Here is a 23,990-nt window from a genome sequence, read left to right as displayed (position 1 = left end):
TGAAGGATAATTAAGTCCTGCTGCACCAAAGAGGTTTAGAGAGTTTTAGTGAATTTTCTCTCATGGAAATGACGCTCCCTCATTTTTACCAAAAATCTTAATTATATATTTCTCTCTGTTGGAGCAAACAAACAAAAAAAAAACAAGCAGTGAACTCCAACACAATGTGTTGATAAGGCGCGTCATTAACTCGCACATATCAACCCCTTTAGTTTTCATTTACAGAGATTTCAAAATAGGCAAACAGCATAAAAAGAGAATTCACGATCCAACACTGCGAGGTCAAAGACGCACCTTGACGAGACCGTGTATTGTGAAAGTAGAAAGCTATTCGATCGAATTTAAGTTTTTTGATCTGCCTCAAGCAAAATCTTATCAGATTCTTGAAGAAAAGTGCTACGGAATAATTTAAGCGAAGAAAGGAAAAATTCTGTCGAACTCCTAGAAGATAAAGTCGATTTAAAGGTATTTTGGGGCTAAAATACCCAAATCACCGGTAGTAAAAATCCCGTTATATTATTGAAAAGAAATTGACTCGATATAAATGCAATTGCATTAAATACGTCTTGATTTTGTTATTTTAAACGTCTTTCCATGCAAAGAAGTTCAACCATGTCGTTGCTTTATTCATTCATGAATTGAAAGTAAGCAATCTACATCCCGAAAATCTACTGATTTGCCGTAAAAAATTGCAGAAACTTGATATACCAGGTCGATGCACCCACTCGTTGAATTTACCAACCAATTTTGTGAGTGCAAATGTGTAAGAATCAATATGCTATAGTCATTTTGGGTGCATTTATTTTTCATGAAACAATAATAATTTCAATCCCGAAAAACCATCAATTTTCCGTATAAAATCGAAAAAATCAAAATATGTCAACTCCCCGACGTGAAAATTAGATTCTACGTATGTAAAATGTAAATACTTATGTATCGATATGCTGAACAGAACTATGTGTGGACAGTCAGAAGCCCGCGGCAACATTAATTCAACAGAAAAACTGTAAAAATTAGATAGGATTTTAGCCGCTTTGCCCGCCTCTCCTCGCTACTTACAACAAACCGTTCTTATACTCATCTCAAAATTTTTCTCAGAGCTTTGGGTTATTATCAGCTTCCATTTAAACTCCGGTTCGATGGCCGAATCGGCTGCCAAAAAAGCAAGCCACTGTTGAGGGGTTCTATGAGAAATTCGTGATATTATCGGCTCTCAGGAAATCACCCCATGGCTAAAATTGGTGGTATAAATGTTTAAGTGCTTAAAATAATCGTATTCAAGAAACTAAGGAATTAAACTATGGAGTCAATTTCTTTTTAATAATATAACGAATTTACTACCGGTGATTTAGCTATTATAGCCCCAGAATACTTTTAAAGCGCCTTTGCGTTCCAGAATCTCGACGGAATTTTTTTTTTTTTTTTTTTTTTGCTTAAACGATTCAAGAAACATTGTAGTTAAAAATATAAAGATTTTTCGATTTGGACGTATGAAAAATGTTTAACTCGTTCAGGCACACCGTGTATTGTATGGAGTACTGCTGTTATTCGACCGTTGTCTTCAGGTCAAAATTCTTACAAAGAAGCCCCTTGCAAGAGGCAAATTTTTTGTAATTTCTCCCAGTTTTTTCAGCGTTAGGTATATAAATGAATTGTTTGTCAAATTTTGAGGTCAATTATATTTAATTGTAATTTATACTTTCTTTTTTTCCCCTTCATTTTATTTTTCGTATCGAGGAGTCGAGGTTTTGTTGATTTCTTCGGATTTCGATTACTGTAACTTCTCTTCTATTCGGCCGATTTTTATGAATGAGGTCTCTTTTTATTTGTGTTTTAACGGAGAGTAAGGAAAAAATTGCTAAATACATGCGAAACAATTTTTTTTGAAAATTGGATGAATCCTAGCGTGACGGTGAAATGGTTAATGAAGCGTGAGTAATTGGGGTACGGGTATCGGCCGCGTTGGGACCCAAGGCCCATTGTTCTTCGTGACGCCGACGCAGTGATCAGGAGCGTGGGGACGAGAGGGCTTAGTGGACTCCTGTATGAGCCACGTTTAGCAAATGGTCTAATGAGTCTCGAGGCTCATCACAGATTGCACTTACCACTATCCTGGTGGCCCCGGCTATCAGAGCAAGGAGTACCAACTTTTGAAAAGGATAACAGTGTTGTGGAGATATGTCAAAGCAACGTTGTGAACAAAACGGAGTGAGTGAAATTCTCATTCAAGGAGTGCCGAACTGGTCAGCCATCCTCGAATCAGTTCGCTTGCTTCCGCTTATATATGCATATTTTAAATCAGCGCGCCCCATTCTAAGGTTTTTTTAAAAAAAACCAAGAAACGTAGACTCTTGGTATTCATTACACATAAACTAGCGAGCCCCAGAATGAGAAACAAATTTTAATCATTATTATTGACGGATTAGTAAACTTTTTACACGCTTTGGAAAATCTCAGAAGTTCGCGGTAGTCACTTTTCGGTAAGGAACTAGGGGACTCGGTTATTGTATCGAGGGGGGGGTCGAAACGATCGCAAAGGCGGTATACTACGTATACGCGCCAACAAGCAAACCCTCATTCTTCCAAGACATTAAACATTTTCATCCAAAAACGTCGTAAGCAATTGTCGTTTGAATTTACATGTGGACCAATTAACTTAGGGTCTTTAGTGGTAAGTGGACCAAAACTCCCCTCCCGAAAAAACACGTGGACGTAAACTACTGGAAAAAACAGGTGCGCGGACAAAAAATCGTTGACGAAATGTCCTACAACTGGATGGAAATAAAAGTAAAATTGTGTGCTCAGAGGCATATCTTTGATCAACATTGAGTTGTGCATGTTTTTTGGTAGTAGAAGGTAAGGTAAGGTCTATCGAAATCCCAAGCTATTTTGTCTGAAAGTCATTTGACGAGGAGAAAACAGCGAATGAGATAAGTGCATTTTTCGTTTAGAGAGGGCTCGGGATAAATGCGACTTACCGTCATTTTAAGCCCAACTGCTGGCCTCAATTTGCCTCAACTGAGCTGAAAATTTTCAGAAAACGTTCATGAAGATTTGAGATAAACACTTGTAAATTTTGATGGTACTCGGAGTTCTCTGTAGGTCTGAGTAAAATGCAGAACTTTAAACTCTTCTTTTTTTTCGAAATAATAAAAACTGCTCTTATGCGCCGTGTCTTCCAAGCTCCTCATTTGCAAAATGTAATCCATATGATAATATCCGTGAGCACATTCAGATTAAATATTTACTTTTCAGACACCCTATGTATTGAAATGATAGCGTTTTCTCGGACTAATCAGTTTTGAGGTTTTATTTTCTTGCAGCACCGCGCAGATAAATTTTTTATCTCGGACTTACTTGTCTACACATATAAGGTCAATACCATCACTAATTCTGTGTCAGTGATATTCTTTGTGCGCACAATACCATCTGACAATGTCGCGATTTCTTATATTTTATTTATGTTCCATGCCCCTGGTAAGTGACTTTTAAAACATGTATTCGTTTGATTATCTTTGCACCTTGTAGGAATCCCTCGAAATAAATGTTTCGTGAGAATTTTATTAAATAAGTTCCCAGACACAAGTCGTGAGTCGTCAAGACCTTAGACATAATCCGAGTATATTAAACTAATTGTAAGACTTATATGAAAGCTTACCTTCACAAGTACACCGGCTTTTAGGATTTTTGGAATACCTTCAATAATCATTTTCAGCGCTGATTCAAGGCAACATGTTTGATACACATGTAGAGAAAGTTCATGAGTGTAGGAAAATCGTACGCTTCTAGTATTGTTGCAGAAATATTAGCACATTTCAATTAGTGAGCTAGATCTATTCTCGCCATTATTCACCAACACTTTTATTTATTTTTTATTTCGCACACAAGAAACTGTACAAAGATACACTTTTGGACGTATTAAGTGTCTTTAAAAAGCTTATCTTAACTATTAAAAAATACAACTTAACAAAGTGTACTACCTTTACAAAAACAAAGAGAGATATACAAAAAAATTATTATATATCAAAACGTTTTCCCCCCAATTTCACAATTTTTAAGTTTTCTTTCTTCTTCTTTTTTATCAAAAATATGATTTTATAGTGATTTATTTTCCTTCTTCGTCCTAGACTCCATTTCATCGTAGGTGAAGCCGAAGAACTCGGAGAGAGCACCGTCGTTCACCGGACACTCCAGAAAGTTCATGTCTTCAGTTCCGACGTCTGTGATTCCAGTCACGACGCCGAATTCTAAATACTCGTCTTGGAATAACGCTTTTGAGATAGCATGAACTTGAGTCCGGATTCGGTCGTAGTACGAGCACTTGGGCGTGTGGCCGCTGGTATGGATTACCTAAAATAACACAGGTTATCCTTCTCATTCACTATTGAAAATAACATTATTATGTTCCTATATCGAAAATAAGCCACGTGGGTGTGGTCAAATAAGATTTGACTTCAGAGAAAATTAGTGTAACACCCTGTTAATTAAAGGCATTTTAAAGTCAATTTTTAACGTATCGTCCAAGTGTCGCCGAAGGTGCTGTCTCTCCTTCTTCTTCTTTTTCTCCTTCTTCTTTTTTTGCTACTTCTTCTTTTTCTGCTTCTTCTCCATTTTCTCATTTTTCTTCTTTCTCTCATTTTTCTTCTTTTTCTCCTTCTCCTTCTTTTTTCCTTCTTCTTCTTTTTCTCCTTCTTCTTCTTTTTCTCCTTCTTCTTCTTTTTCTCCTTCTGCCTCTTTTTCTCCTCTGCTTCTTTTTCTCCTTCTTCTTCTTTTTCTCCTTCTTCTTCTTTTTCCACTTCTTCTTCTTTTTCTCCTACTTCTTCTTTTTCTCCTTCTTCTCATTCCCCCTATACTCCCTCTCTCATTTTCTTGCTTTTTTGTATTCCTATTTCCATTTTTCTCGTTATTTGTTATTCTTCCTCTTCCCCTTCCTCTTTTTTTCCTGTATAACTCACTATAACATTTCTCCTCTTTATCCTCTTCTCTCCCTGTTTTTTCTCCTTCCTTTTTTTTCTTCGCCATCTTTCCACTTTTTCTTCTTCTCTTTTGTTCTGTTTTTATTTTTTTCTTTCTCCTCTTAATCAGGACCGGATTTACCTACCTGCCACCCCCTGCTCATTCGTTTTGAAACATCAATAAAAACCATCAAATGTTGTGCAAGCGGGGGAGGGGTGCATAAGACGCGTTTACTTGTGTTGAACCCATTTTTTGGGAAAGCCCTGTCAACACTACTGGCAAAAGTTCACGGAACTTTGCGCGAAAGTTAAGTCTCGTAAACCTATCTCTGTGAGGACAAGGCCTTTCATTCATAAGAAATGAACGAAAAAATTATGAAAGAACAAACATAAATGTGGATTAATGATTTTAACTTCCGCCGCCGCGCCGCGCAGACCGCACCGTGTTTGGCGCAATGCGTGAAGTATTCCGACAGTCTTGTAGGCGCTATGAGTTTCACGCCGACCGCTGCTGAACGCACTGTGTTTGACGCAATGCGGGAAGCATTCACGCAGTCTTGTAGGCGCTATGCGTTTCACGCTGATCGCACTGTGTTTGCCGCAATGCGTGAAGTATTTGTGCAGTCATGTAGGGGCTAATATGTGTTACATGCCGATCGCCGCGCCGAGGGCTTCTCCTCTTTCATCTCAAGTCCTCGTCATCGTTTCTCTCTAACCGTTCTCGTTTGGTTCCAGGCTAAATTGCGTGTTTGGTTTCTCTCTTAACTCGACTAATTGAAGGTGCTGTCTCTTGTATCCCTGAAAGACGACAAAAGTAGAAATTACTATACTCTCAGAAAATTAGAGATTTTGTCGCCTTTTCTCGTTTGTAATTTTTTTTTCTAAATTCGAATTTTCTATACCTACATCATTCGTATTTGTGATGGCTTCCCCAACTTCAGTCTTGGCTAGTGTCATCCAGTCCTTGCGATTGTTCTGAATAAACCTATTCTAAGTTTATTCGTGTTGGTCATTCAGTCTACCCTCTTAGGTAGTCTCGTCTACCATTAGTGGCGCAGTCCTGCGGAATCGATTTTTGAAGCATCGAGCATCGTAGTTTTCGTGCACCGACTTCAAGCATCGCGCTTCAAATCCACACGTTCCTGCTCTCCGATTCTTCGCACACTGCTGTCAACGATGGTCAGCGCTTCAGTCATCCTTCTTCTGTAAGTCTGTCTGATAATACTCTTGACCATCCCCACTGTAAAATAAAAATAGGATCCTAACAAACTAACTAATTAAATAATAATTATAATTCAAAGTATCTTTATACTTACTCCATATTTTTGGAAAATTTTTACTCCATATTTTGGAAAATTTTCTCCATAATTTTGGAAACTTTTATCTTTCAACGATTTGAGATTTATGGACCTCAAATTATGAAACAACAATTGTCCTTTTATTAGAGATTTTTACCGTTATTCCCTCTTTGTTGAGAATTTTAATATTATACACCCTTTTATCTTTGAACTCACGGAAAAAACCAATTACGCCGATATTAGAAACCTTGTTCTACAAACTCACGTAAAGCATTGGATCAACGACACAATTTCCTTGTCATCACGACTAATTAAAATTAATACAATCATTAAATATCTCCTAGCCAATTTTGACGAAGGATACGAGTCTGAATGAGTTATATTAGACGACCGATTTTAAATCTTGATCCAGCAGATCCAGAAGAAAATCAAGAAAACATGGCTCAACAACAAGCTCCAGCTCCAACTGTCGAACAATTCGAAGCATTGCAGACAGTTGTTCAAGATCTATGCATCAGACATATTAATGAATTTCTTAAGCTAACTGATGGCGATATTCGGTCTATTCCGGAATTCAAAGGCGAACCTCAAATTCTTCCCCAATTCATTCGTATTTGTGATAGCTTCCCCAACTTCAGTCTTGGCTAGTGTCATCCAGTCCTTGCGATTGTTCTGAATAAACCTATTCTAAGTTTATTCGTGTTGGTCATTCAGTCTACCCTCTCAGGTAGTCTCGTCTACCATTAGTTACATTTAAAAAAATTTCAAAATTTACCGCCCCCATAGATTCGCCGCCACGGGCCGCAGCCCATGTAGCCACCCCCTTAATCCGGCCCTGCTCTTAATTTATTATTCTCCCCTTCTTTTTTTCGTCTTCTTCGCTCCTTTTTCGTATTTGTCCTCCTCTATCACTTCTCTTCCTTCTACCTTTCTTTCTGCTCTTCTTCTTCCTCCTCCTTCGCTTTAACCTCCTCTTTTTTGAATGTTTCAATGCAGATAAGCGATTTTACAAATGTGCCAGAAATTATGGTTTCTTTGTGAAAAATGCAAGATATAGGTGATTTTACGAATGTACCAGAAATAATAGTTTCTTAGTGAAAAATGCGGTTCACCCTGAGACAAAGTTTCCAGTATATAATTGCAAAACGAGAATTATCGCTAAGTCAACCGAATGTCTGCTTAAAGTAACTATATACGTCCTTTGGAAGTAAGAGAAATATCCTTTGAAATAATGAGGTTTCCTGTTGACTTAATGAGAAATTTCATCCAGGAATTATTGATTAGAATTTTTATCGATCCAACAAAAACATTTCTCGGCGCAAATGTCAATTCAAAAAGGGAAAAAAATTGATTCGTAGTAACTTGGATTTTTCATTTTGAGTATCAGACGAATCTATATAAATAAAATCGTTGGGGGTTTCACTGTAACGCTTATTTCTGGAGTTCTACCGGACCGATTTCGACGATGCTTGACTCTGGTTAAAGCCCTTGACGTCCCGATGTCCGCAAAATTTTCAGACTTCCAAATTTTTCAGCCTCTTTCGCTTAAGACGCTTTTAAAGCCAAATCCACCCCCCTCCGACCTTAAGTTTCCGAGAGTTGCGGTATGTTTCCGTTGTAACGCCTAATTTGAGAGATCTACCGGGGCGATTTTTACGATTTTTGGGTCGACCGCAAGCTCCTAGCTTCTAGATGCTCGCAAAATTGTCAGACTTCCAAATTTTTCAGACTCTTCTTCCTGAGACGCTCTTAAAGCCAAATCCACCCCCCTCCGGCCTTAAGTTCCCGGGAATTGGTTATGTTCCTGTTGTAACGCCTATTTTGAGAGATCTACCGGGGCGATTTTTACGATTTTTGGGTCGATTGAAAGCTTCTAGCTCCTAGATGCTCGCAAAACTATGAGAATTTCCAATTTTTCAGCCATATCTGTGTAAACCGCTGAGAGATGCAAATAGACCCCTCTCCATATTACTACTACACAGCCTTCACCCAACGCCGAAGGTCAAACTCGGACTCAGTCTCAGCACTGCTCTGTCTGAATAAAAGGAAGCCGCCCCAGATACGTGGTTCCATAAAACTGTCGAAGCGGTGCGATGACATGGGTTTTCCCGTCCTTTTGTCTAACAACCCTCGAGCCCGAGACTGCTCGCTACGGGATCGCAGCCCTATTGTCTCATATGCCAAACAAAATCTGACCCTCAAAATTTAAAGACAATAAAAATGCAATTTTTTCTATCATTCGGAAATTGTTTTTACAGTGTATATTTTTCGATTCGCGGTGAAATTTTGAGCAGAATGGTGGTCAAACTAATGAAAATACATGATTCTACGGTACACTAAGATCGATACCACAACTGCTGCATTTATAACTTGCTGAACGATATTTCCGTTACTTATCAACATATCACGACGAAATTTAGTTCATTGTAATATACTTTTTTAGCAGAGCGTAAATTTACTGAGAAAGTTGAAATCGAACCCGATGAGAGAAATTTCATCAATTTTTTTGGAGCTCCACTAGGCCGAGCAGGAAGGGAAAAAAGGATGACGAATTGAGATCTATTGCTGCCGCCTGGTCTCCTGACTGTCCAGGCCCAGCTGTTCTTGAACGCTTTGACGAGATTTTGTCGGCAGACGAGTCAAAACATGATTTTCCGACCAGGGAGCGACATCCAAACCTCGCGCTAATCCTCTCATTGTATTTTTATTGGAGTTATGTCCGAATACTTTGAAGAAAACCGAAAATGGTCTCTTTTTTAAAGCGTAGTGTTTGCAATTCTGCCGTGCTAAGGAAGAACGACATATGAACATTCGGGAGTTGCCAAATTTTCTTTGATAAAATGTTTATTTTTGAGGAAAATTATGAATATTTTCCCCATGAAATATTCAGACGTTTTAGATCAAATTAAAAACAAAAGTATCCAAAATTTTCAAAAATTTTCCTGAAATTTAGTGGTTTTCCAGGGGAAATTTGGCAACGTCTGAAGACTCATACGGTGTTCTTCCTTACCAATGCAGAATTATGTTTGTCCCTCCCGTTACCCCTACATCAGCTACCTTTATCGAAGAGCAAAGGAAAACCGTGGGAAAAAACAGGAAACAAAATGTTTTCAGGACTGAATTGCTTCCTTTGAATTGCTTCCTCTGAGTTGCTCCGAAAATCAGTCTATTCGTGTACGCTGCCAACTTAGCTGCATCCTGCATCTCGAGAGCAACACTGATTAGATTTCGAAATCTCGCGACTTTTTGAGAGGTTGCCCATCGCTCATCTGCTTTCGTCGGATACGTTCTTTTACGGTTATGTTAGTTGATCAATGGGTACTTAACAATATCTGCTCAATTTTTCTTTCTTTTTTCACGGAACAGTTCCGATTTGTGAGTGTCCGATATTGAGTGATACTATTTTGCCTCTGTATTCGCGAGATACGTTCTTTTGCGGCCGCGCCAGTCGATGAATGGATATTTAGCAATTTCTACTCATACTTTCTTTCCTTTCTTTTTTTACGGAATATCCTCGGTTTTTTAGTGTCCAACCCAGTGCGAGGCTATTGTACACCTGTTTTCGCCAGAAACGTTCTACACAATTTCTACTCATATTTTCTGGGTGCAAATGTGCGAGATTGTTGCGTCCTGTGCATGAAGTTTGTCTCTTTTTAGTGCGTATACTAATTAATGAGTCTAATAATTTACACATTCAAACAATTCACTCGAATTTTTTACGCAGAATGTTCCTTGAGTGAGTAGCTAACGACTAGGAGGAGTAACTCCAAATTTACATGTATTTTGCCGGTCAGTGCCGAGTAACCGAAAATCCTTCTTTTATAAGGTAATACGTTTTGTACCCCGTTCGTTCATACTTTTGCGCGAAATTCATTTGAAAATACATCCATTTATATGATGGCCAAATGCATGAGATGCTTTTTTTCATGTAACATTCGAAATTGTCTCTTTTCTTAAGTCCTAAATCTTCTCTACTACTGGCGCCACCCGACGTATGATTGTTTAAGTCTGTAGCTTTGGCGTGGTGTTGGCTGGAGTCCTGGAGGACGCCAGTGAGCTACTCCTCCTGGCCAATACCAAGTGCGCAGGGCTTACATTGTCATATTCCGGAGGGACTTCGCCTTATTTAACTCACAGTTAATGCCCCCCCCCCCCCCCCGAAGAAAAATCCCTTACAGGAAAACTATCCATAATGCTTCTTGGCAATTTCGCGTAATTTCGTTTTTCTTTTGAAAATTTACAAGGAAGATCATTACGGAACTGAAAACAGGTAAACTAATTTAGGAAGGAATGCCTCTCGTATTCATGTATTCAGAAGAGTTCTTATTGGATTACATTACTTTATCATCTTTTTGCATTTACGGCACGGAATACGGCTCGCTTGCGAGCCGTAAGTCACTCGCGAAGCGAGTGACCGGGGGTCCAGGGGGCGGAGCCCCCGGCTAGACGCGAGGCGAGCGAAGCGAGCCACAGCGGCTAGTAAAATATAAAACTCGAAATGAGAATATGAGCACGCACGAAAGCTATAAAACTTGATCATGGCGACGTTAGGCGTTATGTTGATAATGCGCCGCACAGTGGATCGAATCAATTGGAGAGGTCGGACAAAATTTGGAAATTTTATACGCTTAAAACTCCGTTTATACGAAACTTTGAGATTCTGAGAGTGGTTCCATTGGTTTCTTTGTAAAATTTTCTTCTGGAAGCACCCCTTAAAATTTAAAATGTGACGAATTAAACATCAAAATTTGCGGTTTTTGTTAAAAATGTCATGTCCGACCTAAACTATTGACTCGATCCACTGTGCGCCGACCAGTTGATCAGACTTTGGTATTACATCACTCTTTTGCCTGGCCGGGTACAACTTGGTGGCACGTGCGTTGCCTAGTTTGGGGGACGAGCAATCGAGATCGCCAGGTTGTGCGATACAATATGTTTAGTTCATATGGTTTTAAAAGGGTGAAAGTGCGGATTTCTCAGCACTATCTGTCAACTATGCGAGCAACATATCGACGGTGAAAGTAAAAAAGCGCGTATCTCAGTTCGGGACACTACAGAAATCCAGTCATAATTCGTTTGAATGTAAACAAAAACTCGCGGTTATTTTTTGAAAATTTTCTTGAGTTGTCTTTTCTGATGCCTAAAGAAAATATTGTAAGAATTACAGGCAATAATGTCGGTCTTTTTTTCTTTGATAAAAGCAAATGAGAATGAAGATTTTGAAACACCCCAAAGAAGATTCGCGTTTTTGCGGTTTCGCAATCGATATCGTCTTTTCTCCGAAGAGGGGATGTAACTTCATCCCATTGACTGAAAATATTGTTGCACAATAATACGCCTGTTTTTTCCGTCCGGAATTTCACATTGCGAAGTACTCACAAAAATCTCGTTGAAGACATCGGAGAGGCCTAAAATTCAACTCCTAACCCACTTTTTCCGTAATATTTTCAGATTTCAGGTCATCAAAGGGCAATGTAGGCTAAATAAGCTCATGGTAAAATCTCATGTAGACTAAACGTTGTAGTTTAAAAGTACGTACACGGAAAAAAGTAAATTGCTGATTTAACAATTCAATTGCCACAATAAAATGACTGCAATATTTCAACGTAGATTTCACAACAAGAAAATGCTACTTCAACCACCATTGTAAGCTAATTTAAAAACGGGGGTGGTTAAAGTAGCATTTTTTGTGTTGTGAAATCTACATAACGTTGAAATGTTGCAGTCCCTTTTTTTTTAGCAATTGAATTGTTAAATCAGCATTTTGCCGGCCAGGTTGGCCTAGTGGTTAGCGCGTCTGACTCTAGGTCAATAGGTCCCGGGTTCGAATCCCGGTGGTGGCGACAAATTTTCATGGAACTGACGAGTGGATCTGTAAGCAGAATTCGCTCGGCCTTAATCCGTGAAAATTTGTAAGCCCGAGCATGGATGTCTACCAAACTCCCTGATGTCTTCGGACAATAAATAGTGCCTATAGATGGCTGTAGATTCCTAAAGGAATAGAAGCCACTAAACTCTCAATAAAAAAAAAAAAAAAAAAAAAAAAAAAAAAAAATCAGCACTTTAATTTTTTCCGTGAACGGGCGCGCCCAGTGTTGAACGCAGCGCTTGGATGCAACTATACCTGCTTAAAGGATGTCCATGTTACATATTCAAAAAATTGAAGGCGTTCAAGCCTGGCCTTTTCTCGTAGCAATGACTGAAGTATACATCATTTTAACTCCGAGCGGGACGTTTGGATTTACTGATGCATAGAAGAATGTTAATATCTTGATGAGGAGTTACTTCCAATAAAATTCATCGTACGAATCGTGTTTTATGTTAAATTTTAATTTAAAAATATACATTTTATAAATGTAACGATTTGATAGATCATTTATTTTCTTATTACATTCACTGGAAAAAAAAGTAGCTTGGATCTCGAGTCCAGACTCTTGAAAACATTGACAAGAAATAATTCTCTTGATTCAATCGGATTTTTGCTTAAATCGAGAGCCAAGCCTCTTAATTTAAGCGGATTTCTTTTTGATTCAAGCAACAATCCGATTGAATCAAGCGTATTTTTTCTTGTCAATGTTTTCAACAGTTTGGACTCTAGATCCAAGCTTCTTTTTTTTCCAGTGTTGTTCAGGGAAAAGGTGCCTGCCGAAGCAGGAGGAATTTAAATATGTGAGATCCCGAAAATTTTGAGGCAAGGAGTTGATTTTGGACATTTTTTATGTACTCAACGTGATTTTTGTGTGGTTATATCGATGACTACTTGTAGTCAGTCGGCTGCACTTCGAAATAAACTCACTCGATTATAATCTAATTTTGTCTCCTTTTACAGGCACTGAATGGCTTTATCCCGACTGTGCAGGAAGGTGGTTTCACGGTAAACTAATCTTTAAGTTCTATACACGTTCTAGACGTAAGTTCTTTGAAACTTAGAATTAAAGATCCTGCATTACTTCGTAAAATTTGTAACTTGCGCAGCAGTAGTCGAGGGATGGAATGAATTGAAATGGAATATTTAATTGCAAGATTCCAACGCTAAGTAGAATATTCTAGTATTTGGCTTTATTACTAGTGTTAAAATTTACTAAAGTGCATCTAATGATCTGGGGACGAAATCCGTTACCGTGCTGCTGCGTGATACACAGTCTATGCCAATGGGAAGCAAAATGTATCGTAATCTACTATCAAATTGTATAAGAAACTGACCCATGACGAGTGGCTATGTTGATACTTCAACTTCGTAGTATGATATCAAAGTTGTACAGATTTTTTGAAAATGTATTCAAACATTTTTGTTCCCAAAGTCAATTGCATTGCACAAGTGTCGCAGGCAAAAGGTCAAATCAGGCATTTTGTCAACTGCCTGTGGGCAAACAGTCTAATGATCTTTCTTTCATTGAAATTCTTATTCTTTTGCATTTTGGAGAAAATAGTCATGCGTCCATCCGTGTAGGAAAGAGCTCTCCGTAATTATTCGCGTAGCCATCAAACCAACCCTTATCCCGAAATGTGCAGCATGTCCTGAGGTACAGAATTTTGCGAAATCCGACACTTAAAACATATATGAGGAGCATTCAGAAAGGAGAGTACACTCAAAAATTGTAGATTCGATTCTTTTCCACTTTCAAAAAGTTCAAAACTCGAGTAATCTTCATAAAAAATGCACGAAACTTTTGAAGTTATCAAATGGACGTATTTCTATCAAACGGACCTAAGCGCCATCGGGAGAGGAAGGTAGCGGGGGGCTTGGATTGGCGGCGGAATCGGGCGTCCGGCTTATTCCGTCCTATACTCGCAATGCTTTTCCATGGCGCTTAGGTCCGTTTGACAGAATGCGCTATCCGGGATTCTAAATTCCTCAAAAGGAACTCAAATCGGCGCTTAGTTCCGTTTGATAGAAATACGTCCAAATGTGACCGCTTGCCTCGGCAAATGGTGGAATACCTAATTTGACTTTCTGCACCGAGAAAAAAACCTCGTTCGTGGGACCCGAAGTTTAGGTCATATGGATCTCTGAAGTTTTCGGATTGAGCATCTGATGAACACTAACTTGAGGTCTAGCTGTCGAGGTTCGGATCACACATCTGAAACTCCAGTTCTTACATCTGAAGTACTTCAGATGTGAGAACCGAAGTTTTTCGGATGTGAAAACCGAAGTACTTCAGATGTAAGAACCGAAGTTTCAGATGTGTGATCCAAACCGCAGCAGCTGGACTTAAAGTGTTCAGATGCTCAATCCGAAAACTTCAGAGATCCATATAACCTAAACTTCGGGTCCCACGCACGAAGTTTTTTCTCCGTGTATATAAAGATATTGAATTTCATTTTTGTTATCAGAGTGACCCACAACACCTGGCCGCTCCGCCCTACACCGGCAATGACTTCAAAGAAATGGTAGAGCTGAGAGTCCCCCTGGTGGACAAAACCGATTTCATCAAACAATTCAACTCCTCCACCAAAAGGATCCTGATCACTCGTCCACGCGGGTTCGGCAAAACCTTCAACTTGTCCATGCTGAAGCATTTCTACGCGCTCAACACCAACTCCAGCCACCTGTTCCAGGACAAGGCGATCTGCAAGGACAAAACCTTCTGCGCGAAATACCTAAACAAGCGCGAAGTCCTATATATGAGTTTTGGGGGCCTCAACCACAGCACTTTCGAAGGGGTCCGGGGCGCGTTCAAAGGGTTCGCTCGACGGTTGTACCAGGAGAACTCCTACCTGGCCAATAGCAGTCACGTTCCGCCAGCGGAACAACCGGCCTTCAAGGCGTTCGCCCGGGGGAAAATAAACGACAACCAAATCCCGGAGGCGTTCGGACTTCTGGTCCGGTACCTCCACGCCGGCCGTGGGAAACTTGTGCTTCTCCTTGATGATTACGATGGACCAATCAGGACGTAAGTTGCCATGCCAATATTTCAAGATGTTTCAAGTGCTTAGCCGATAGAGAACGCTTTGGGATTTCAACCCGCCTCTACAGAGCCGGATTAAGGGGGTGGCCGCATGGGTTGCGACCCATGGCGGCATGTTTAGGGGGCGGCAATATTTTGCAATTTTTTTAAATGTAGGTATAAAAAAATCGGATTCAGAAAAAAAATTATCCATGAGAAAAGGGGACAAAATCTCTCTTTCCTGAGAGTATAGTAATTTCTCGGCCTGTCGTTTCTCGGTGATACAAGAAATAGCATCTTTAATTGGTAGAGTGAAGAGAGGAACTAAACACGCAATTTGGCCTGCAGCTCAACGCCGAGAGGAATGATGACAGGACTTGAGATGAAAAAGACAAGCCCTCGGCGCGGCGATCGGCATGTAACACATATTAGCGCCCACAAGACTGCATGAATACTTCACCCATTGCGCCAAAACCAGTGCGGTCAGGAGCGGTTGGCGTGAAACGTATAGCGCCTACAAGACTGTAGGAATACTTCACGCATTGCGCCAATCACAGTACGATCAGCGCGGCGCAGTGGTGGAAGTTAAAATCATTAATCCACATTTATGTTTGTTCTCTCATAATTTTTTGGTTCATTTCTTATAAATGAAGAACCTTGTCCACATAGAGATAGGTTTACGGAACTTAACTTTCGCGCAAAGTTCCGTGAAATTTTGCTAGGAGTGAAAACGGAACAATGTGCATTACGACGTGTGTGGAGATAACTATGTGAAAATACAAGAAATGATATTGATTTGTTCTCTTTCTAAAAAATAAAATGGGAGATTTTTAAAAAATGCAAACGAGATAACCTAGCGTTACGTTGGTAATATTCTGGTAATATTACATGTTACAACAATTTTAAGTAATATTACATGTTGATGTTTGTTCACATACCAGCGGCTACACACACAAATATTACGACCGCATCCGGACTTTAGTCACCGCTATCCTGAGAGCGTTATTCCAAGACGATTATTTGGAATTCGGCGTCGTGACTGGAATCACGAACGTCGGAACTGAAGACATGAACTTCCTCGAGTATCCGATGAACGACGGCGCTCTCTCCGAGTTCTTCGGCTTCACCTACGATGAAATGGAATCCCTGGCGAAACAGTTTGGCGAGCCGAAACCGGGGCTGGTGCCGAAGATGGAGGCCATGTACGAGGGATACTACTTCGGCAACCGGACGGTCCACAACCCGTACGACGTGGTGGTTAGTCTGCGTAGGGGAGGAGATCTGGACGACCACTGGGTGCAGGCCTGCGGAGATGAGAACCCGTACGAGTTTTGGAACGAGTTCGGGTTGATGCCGTCCCTCAAAGGACAGTTCTTGCTCGGCGATGTTATGCCTAGACAATGGCTTCGGAAACAGGTAATTACACTGGAAAAAAACACATTGGATCTAGAGTCCAGACTCTTGAAAACATTGACAAGAAAAAATACTCTTGATTCAATCAGATTTAAGCCTAAATCAAGAACCAAGCCTCTTAATTTGAGCGGATTTCCTTTTGATTTAAGCTTAAATCTGATTGAATCAAGAGTATTTTTTCTTGTCGATGTTTTTAAGAGTCTGGACTCTAGATCCAATATATGTTTTATTTTCTAGTGTAGTGTGGAAGACATCTTATGATGATTAATTGGTGGATCCAGCGAACTAGTGATGTAGCATCGCGTCAATGATATTGGACTCCATGCTTTGCTCTATATGTTCGGTTGCTCATCACGTCCAAGATCTTGAACTCCATGCTCACTTTAACGAGGGATGATTTTTTCGAAAAATCGAAGTGAGCATAGCGTCCAAAATTGTGGTATGCAGGTATTCTCTGACAATACACGAGCATAGGGTCCAAAAATGTATTAGGACAATTTTTGTGAAATAAATGCGAAAAAATGTGTCCTCAAAAAAAATTGTGCATTGCGTCATCCGTCTTTCTAAGGTTTAATTATTTTAACGAAACTTTACGGCAAAAGATAGTATCCTCGTTTCAAGAGTTTATAGATTTTTTTTTAATTTTAGACCCTAAATTATTAGCCATCAACGGCACTTTAAAATATCAAAATTTGATGTCCGTGACGTGAAAAAAATGCCCCTCTGCGATCAATGGTATCTTATATCGTGTTTTTCAAAGGGTCTCACCATCGTCAAAATTGCAGGTATATAATATACTAGGTGATTCAGATCTCATTATTTTTGCTTACTCCATAGGCTTTAATCACCAAAACGTGACTCTTTGACAAGCGCGACTAACTATTGTCTTCACATTTTCTTAACCCTTTTGCTCAGCAGCATGCTTATTATTGAAATTGATAGACAAAGCGAAAGACAAAGAAGAATCCGGGATTACAGAGCTTTCCTATTGGTTGAAACGAATGGCTCTTATACACTTTGGAGGAAAATGATGAACGAACTGCAGGGTCTCTTGTTGGTTGCCATGATTTAGTCTATTACTTACCTCCTTTAGTAATTTCAACCACCCTTTACCGCCAATAGTATCGCTTCGTTTGTTCTACACTGAAAGAAAAAAAAAACACATTGAATCTATCATCGTCCCATTCAAGCTCTCTCACTCCCTTCGGCTGCATCGCATCATCTGCATCGCTGCATCACTCCTCACAACATAGCTCATAGCTCTCTCGCTGCATACAGCTCCGGCTTCAATCTAGTGTCCGGGTCTCGCCCAAAAAAAAATGCATCGCAAAAAGACGGTTCTTGATGGTGTGCACGATAAAAGAAAAAAAGATACGATGCTCTTACTATGCTCATACTTAAATATTTAATAATATTGAAGTGCTGCACTAATAAAACAGCACTTAAATATATTTAAATAGATAAATATAAGGAATGTACTTCATTAATATCAGTGAGTAGAAAGATAGAAGAAAATAATCTGCACTGGAAAAAAAACACATTGGATCTAGAGTCCAGACTCTTAAAAACATCGACAAGAAAAAATACTCTTGATTCAATCAGATTTAGGCCTAAATCAAGAACCAAACCTCTTAGTTTGAGCAGATTTCCTTTTGATTTAAGCTTAAATCTGATTGAATCAAGAGTCCTTTTTCTTGTCAATGTTTGCAAGAGTCTGGACTCTAGATCCAATGCGTTTTTTTTCCAGTGTATGTAATCTTTGTCTATCGGTTTGTCTATCGATTTCAATAATCAGCCCGCAGGGGCGCATTTTTTTAAACCTCTATTTTCGTTTCTGTGCACTGCCCAAAAGGACGTCGATTTACACTGAAAAAAATGGTATGCTGTTTTAGCACCTGGGATGTCAAAAAACGGTCTGGTGATCCTAAGATGCTACCTTGATTGCCCACACAGTTGAATTTGCATTCCTAGAATGTAACGTTAACTGCGAGGGCAGTAAAGGCAGCATCTTGGGATCACCAGACACATATTTGACATCCTAGATGCTAAAACAGCATATTATTTTTTCAGTGTATCTTATCCCTCCGTTTCTTTCACAGGTAGACTTGTCCCTTATGGACTCGGACGAGGACATGTTCTGGACGTACGTAACCAGGTTAGGTTACCTAACGGTGGCCGATGTCCTGTCGATTACCGGTAACGGGGATGCCCTCTACGCCCTGCGGATCCCGAACCAGGAACTCCGCGAAACAATCCACTTCATTGTCTACGGCATCCCGCATCACTTCCAGGTGATTCGACAAGTTATTTATATCACCCTGGAAGACCCAGGCTCCATAACGTGTGTGCGCACTTTGCATACCTGTAAAACTTGCACGCAATGGAGATGTTGCATGCGTGAGGGATTTGCGATTTGACTGTTGTTTCTTACGTAAAAGTTCGCGAGAAACACGATGGTGCCACTGGTTTTCTCTCCCAAGCTAAAAAAAAGCTCTCAAAGTGAGGCCAAAATGGAGGGGATATCCCACCCTACCCTTAGAGTCCACCTCTACATCAAAACAAACTCTCCATACATAGATAGGGAGCAAATACATTAGCAGGGTTGCCACTTTATTTGGGGACTTCAAAACTGAAAACACGGCAACCCTGCTAATGTATTTGCTCCCTATTTTTGCATGGAGAGTTTGTTTTGATGTAGAGGTGGACTCTCAGGGTAAGGTGGGATGTCCCCTCCATTTTGGCCTCAACTTGAGAGCTTTTTTGGAGCTTGGGAGATGATACCAGAGGCATCATCGTGTTTCTCGCGAACTTTTACATTAGAAACAACAGTCGAATCGCAAATCCCTCACACATGCAACATCTCCATTATTGTGGCTCTTATATAAATATACTTGCCGATGGTATACCGCACGGTAGTTCCGACGCACAGTGGATCGAGTCTATGGGAGGGGTCGGACAAAATTTGGAAACTTTAAAAGCTTTTAACTCCGTTCATACAAAATTTTGAGGTTTCAAAAGTGGCAAAAGTTTCAAAAGTCGTTGGTGTCCTCGTGAAATTTCCTTCAAAGGCAACCCTTAAAATTCAAAATTTGACAAATTAAACATCAAAATTTGCAATTATAGTTAAAAAATCTATGTCCTACCTCTTTAATGGACTTAGTCCACTATGCGACGTGACCTTGGCTCTTGGGGCCACTTGAACCTGCTATTCTTTCATTGTTTTGTACTATTGATTTTTTAAATCGTCTCTACTCTAGAAACGTCGTTTTACTGTCTTGAAAACTCGTATATTCTTTACTCTTTAAATATTGTACATCTATCCTGTAATCTCTTTGTCTTATAAAGGTCACAATTTAAAAAAAAAAAAAAAAAATATAAATATACTAGGGGGTACGCCTTGAGTGCCTTGACCATATCGTATAAATAATCAAAAGCAATTTTCCAAACTATAAAACGAGATAAAATGGACGGCGTTAAGCAGAGAAGACCCAAAACCACGTTAGCTATTTTCAAATTGATGCCGGCGATTTAATTTTTTACATGAAAATGGTTGCGCGAATCTTTGTCGCAAATTTCATTGAATTTTCTGCATGGCATGAAGCAAATTCTTCAAAAGTTTCGAAGAAATCCGCACGGACGTTCTCTATTAAAAATTAATCAACCACCATCTAGAGTGGAGGATCAGGGTAAGGGACATAGGGGAGGGTGGATGATGAAGAGGGGTGAGGTGGGTGAAAAAAAAAATTCGGGTTCAGAGGAAAACCCGACATATTTTCTAAAAACCCTGACTATGCACGGAAAAAAATGGATCGCTGACTTAAAAATATGTCCGACATGTTTCAAATGTACATTTTACAATACTGCCGTGCTGAGGAAGAACGCCGTATAAGCATTCGAGAGTTGCCAAATTTCCTTAGATGAAATGTTTATTTTTGAAGAAAGCTATATATATTTTTCCCAGAAGTTTTCAGGAAATTTAGGTGAAATTGCGAACAAAATTATCTGAAAAATCGGAGGAAAACGTTCACAAATTTTATCGAAAATTCGTGATTTATCAAAGGAAATTTGGCAACGCCTGAATGCTCATACGGCGTTTTTCCTTAGCACGGCCGAATACATATAGTAGACAGCTAATTTAGCCACGGGGGTGGTTAATTTAACATTTTTCTATTGTAAAACCTAAATTGTTAAATCAGCAATATCATTTTTTTCTAAGCATTCAACGGTAAACACGTGTGTTCTAGGTCCGTGAATACGAAAAGTTTGAGGAGGCCTATCAATGGCAGCAGGAGAAGGCTGCCACGAGGATCTTGACCAAGTACGCAAACAGGACGGGGAAGTACTTCAAAACAGCCCCCCTGAGGACAGCCCTCGGACTTGTCACAGGGCTGGAGGAGACTAGAGGCCGGCTCATCAAGGTCCCTGGGGACTGCGAAATGTACATCTTCGAAAAGGCACAGAATATGATTCTGTTGAGGACGGTCATCGATAAGGCGGACCTGAATCCTCAGACAGAGGAAAAGTGGATGATCGATTGTTTTGAGCACATCAAGAAGAAATTACCCGAGAACAGGGTCACGCGGCAGGCCGTCGTGTCAGTCTGGGGCACCACCGTCATCATGCAGTTTTATCAATATCGATAGACTTTCTCAATGTCGTCGTGGGACTGAACGACCTTCCGTCTCCGTCTATGACGATGCGAACTTCCATGTGAGCCCAAATTGGTACTGCACGTGACAAATCTGCGCCAGAAACTCTCAAAATCCAATGGTCGAAAAGTAACGATTGCTGGGAAACGTACAAGCCAGCTCAGATGGGGGAGGTGGAGGGAGAGAGACAGAGAGAAATGGCACTATGTATTACTTTTTAAGTTCTTACACCAGGTCTCTTCTTAACTTATTCCTACCAAGGATTGACTCAATTGGATTGTTTGTTTCATTTATTTGTTGTGTTCGTTTGATTGTGTGTCAAAGAGCCTTGTTAAAAATGGATCGAAATTCGCCCCTTTTTAGGCCCTCGATTTTGCAAACAGGAATTGCGCCAAATTGTTGCATATGATGCCCTAAGTCTCTGGTAAAAATTTCAGCTTGAGTTGAAAAGTGGTTTCGGAGATACGGGGGGGTGAAGTGGGGGAGTTGAGCGGCTGGCGTGCGCTATTTCCGCGGCTGTTCCTCGCCAAATCTTCGTTATGATGTCACCCGTTACATGTGTTTTTATGTAATTTTTCGCGTACTTTCCGTTTCTAACCTTAAAAATTACTTACAACCACTTTTCAAGGCGCTAGGGGGTGAAAATAGAGGTTGAACGGCCAGCGGCGCGCTCTTTCCTTGGCTGTTCCTCGCCAAATCTTCGTTTTGATGTCACCCATCACATGTTTTCCTATGTAACTTTTCGCGTACTTTCCGTTTCTAACCTTAAAAATTACTTACAACCACTTTTTAAGGCACTAGGGGGTGAAAGTGGGGGTTGAGCGGTTGGCGGCGCGCTCTTTCCGCGGTTGTTCCTCGCCAAATCTTCGTTTTGATGTCACCCGTTACATGATTTTCTATGTATTTTTTCGCGTACTTTCCATTTCTGGCCTTAAAAATTACTTAAAACCACTTTTCAAGGGGCCATGAATTTTTTTCGCATTTTTTTTTTTTTTTTTTTTTTTTTTTTTTGAGTTTTTTTAATTGATTTCGTATTATTCCTTAAGATCTATTCGTGCCGTATATTTTCACGTTTTCTCAGAGTACCTCCCACGTCGCACGAGAATATACGCATGATTTCATCGGAACATAAATGTTTACACGCCAAAATGACATGGCAAATATGGGGAAAAATCTGAGATATGCCCCGGGCAGTAAATTAATCTGATTAATAAAAAATCTATCCTTTACTTCGTTACTTATTTATTTAAAAGCAGACATTACCAGCCTACACGCCGTATTTAAGGATATTATGACCACAGATACATTTACACGTTCACGCTGAGAGACCAATCGTCACCCTAATTAAGTCAAGGGAAGTATGAAAAATTATGAGCTATGGCAACTTATCGATTTAAAAATGTGCCTCCCCCCCTCATGAAAGCTTTAAAGCTTCACTTGATGATTCTGCCATTATTCTACCATCTCCCTTCTACGAACGCTCGTCTTTGCATATCACTTAGGCGTGTAAACATTTACGTTCCGATGAAATCATGCGTATATTCTCGTGAGACGTGGGAGGTACACTGAGAAAACGTGAAAATATACGGCACGAATAGGTCTTAGGGAATAATACGAAATCAATTAAAAAAACTCGAAAAAAAAAAAAAAAAAAAAAAAAAAAAAAAAAAAAAAAAATGCGAAAAAAATTCATGGCCCCTTGAAAAGTGGTTTTAAGTAATTTTTAAGGCCAGAAATGGAAAGTACGCGAAAAAATACATAGAAAATCATGTAACGGGTGACATCAAAACGAAGATTTGGCGAGGAACAACCGCGGAAAGAGCGCGCCGCCAACCGCTCAACCCCCACTTTCACCCCCTAGTGCCTTAAAAAGTGGTTGTAAGTAATTTTTAAGGTTAGAAACGGAAAGTACGCGAAAAGTTACATAGGAAAACATGTGATGGGTGACATCAAAACGAAGATTTGGCGAGGAACAGCCAAGGAAAGAGCGCGCCGCTGGCCGTTCAACCTCTATTTTCACCCCCTAGCGCCTTGAAAAGTGGTTGTAAGTAATTTTTAAGGTTAGAAACGGAAAGTACGCGAAAAATTACATAAAAACACATGTAACGGGTGACATCATAACGAAGATTTGGCGAGGAACAGCCGCGGAAATAGCGCACGCCAGCCGCTCAACTCCCCCACTTCACCCCCCCGTATCTCCGAAACCACTTTTCAACTCAAGCTGAAATTTTTACCAGAGACTTAGGGCATCATATGCAACAATTTGGCGCAATTCCTGTTTGCAAAATCGAGGGCCTAAAAAGGGGCGAATTTCGATCCATTTTTAACAAGGCTCTTTATCTTGCCGAAAAAAGTAAAAACGTTCACTGTCCTGCAAATAAACCAGTATTATTTTTGTAATTGGAATGTCCAAAGGACGTCGAATAATAATTAAATCGTTACGTTTGTTCATCTATTGCATTCTTTTTCTTTACAAGTCCTTTGATTTTCCAAATTTTCCGTTTAATGTCGGTCTAACAAAAAGCTCTGAATTCTTTTTGGACGGCTATGCTCGGTTGATGTCTCTTTTATTTTAAATTGCAGCAAGTTTTATATTGGTTACTAACTCTTTTCAGAATCTTTAAGTCTTTTCATTTGTTAAGTCCAAATTCCTCTCTCAAATTTTGCACATTCTTAATGAATTTGTTTTTGCGTAAAATACGCTAGAAAAGGGATAGGGGTAGACGGATGGGGAGCGGTGGTCGGAAAAAGATTGGTAAAAAGAGCAGGGGTGCATTGTGCAAGGGT

General features: G+C 39.8%; 1 protein-coding gene across 4 annotated transcripts in view; it reads left to right on the top strand.

The window, feature by feature from the left end:
- Positions 1–23,658, top strand: part of LOC109044729 (uncharacterized protein in vnfD 5'region) — a 354,911-nt gene extending 331,253 nt beyond the window's left edge. Inside the window, exons 1-7 of one of the 4 annotated variants that reach the window (XM_019062575.2) lie at positions 3,385–3,477; positions 4,128–4,339; positions 13,083–13,127; positions 14,588–15,147; positions 16,083–16,557; positions 18,654–18,845; positions 20,799–23,658. In XM_019062575.2, the coding sequence (XP_018918120.2) occupies positions 14,642–15,147; positions 16,083–16,557; positions 18,654–18,845; positions 20,799–21,197 (1,572 nt within the window). In that variant the 5' untranslated portion in view covers positions 3,385–3,477; positions 4,128–4,339; positions 13,083–13,127; positions 14,588–14,641 and the 3' untranslated portion in view covers positions 21,198–23,658. Of the gene's footprint in view, positions 1–3,344; positions 3,478–4,127; positions 4,365–13,082; positions 13,128–14,587; positions 15,148–16,082; positions 16,558–18,653; positions 18,846–20,798 lie in introns of those variants that run through there. The other 3 variants (XM_019062574.2, XM_072305601.1, XM_019062573.2) reach the window with 3 other exon arrangements.
- The last annotated feature ends 332 nt before the right edge of the window (positions 23,659–23,990 follow it).

Source organism: Bemisia tabaci, chromosome 10, assembly GCF_918797505.1.
Source record: "Bemisia tabaci chromosome 10, PGI_BMITA_v3".
NCBI lineage: Eukaryota > Metazoa > Arthropoda > Insecta > Hemiptera > Aleyrodidae > Bemisia > Bemisia tabaci.
Note: the sequence above shows the minus strand (reverse complement) of the source record. Positions and strands in the feature narration are given on the sequence as shown.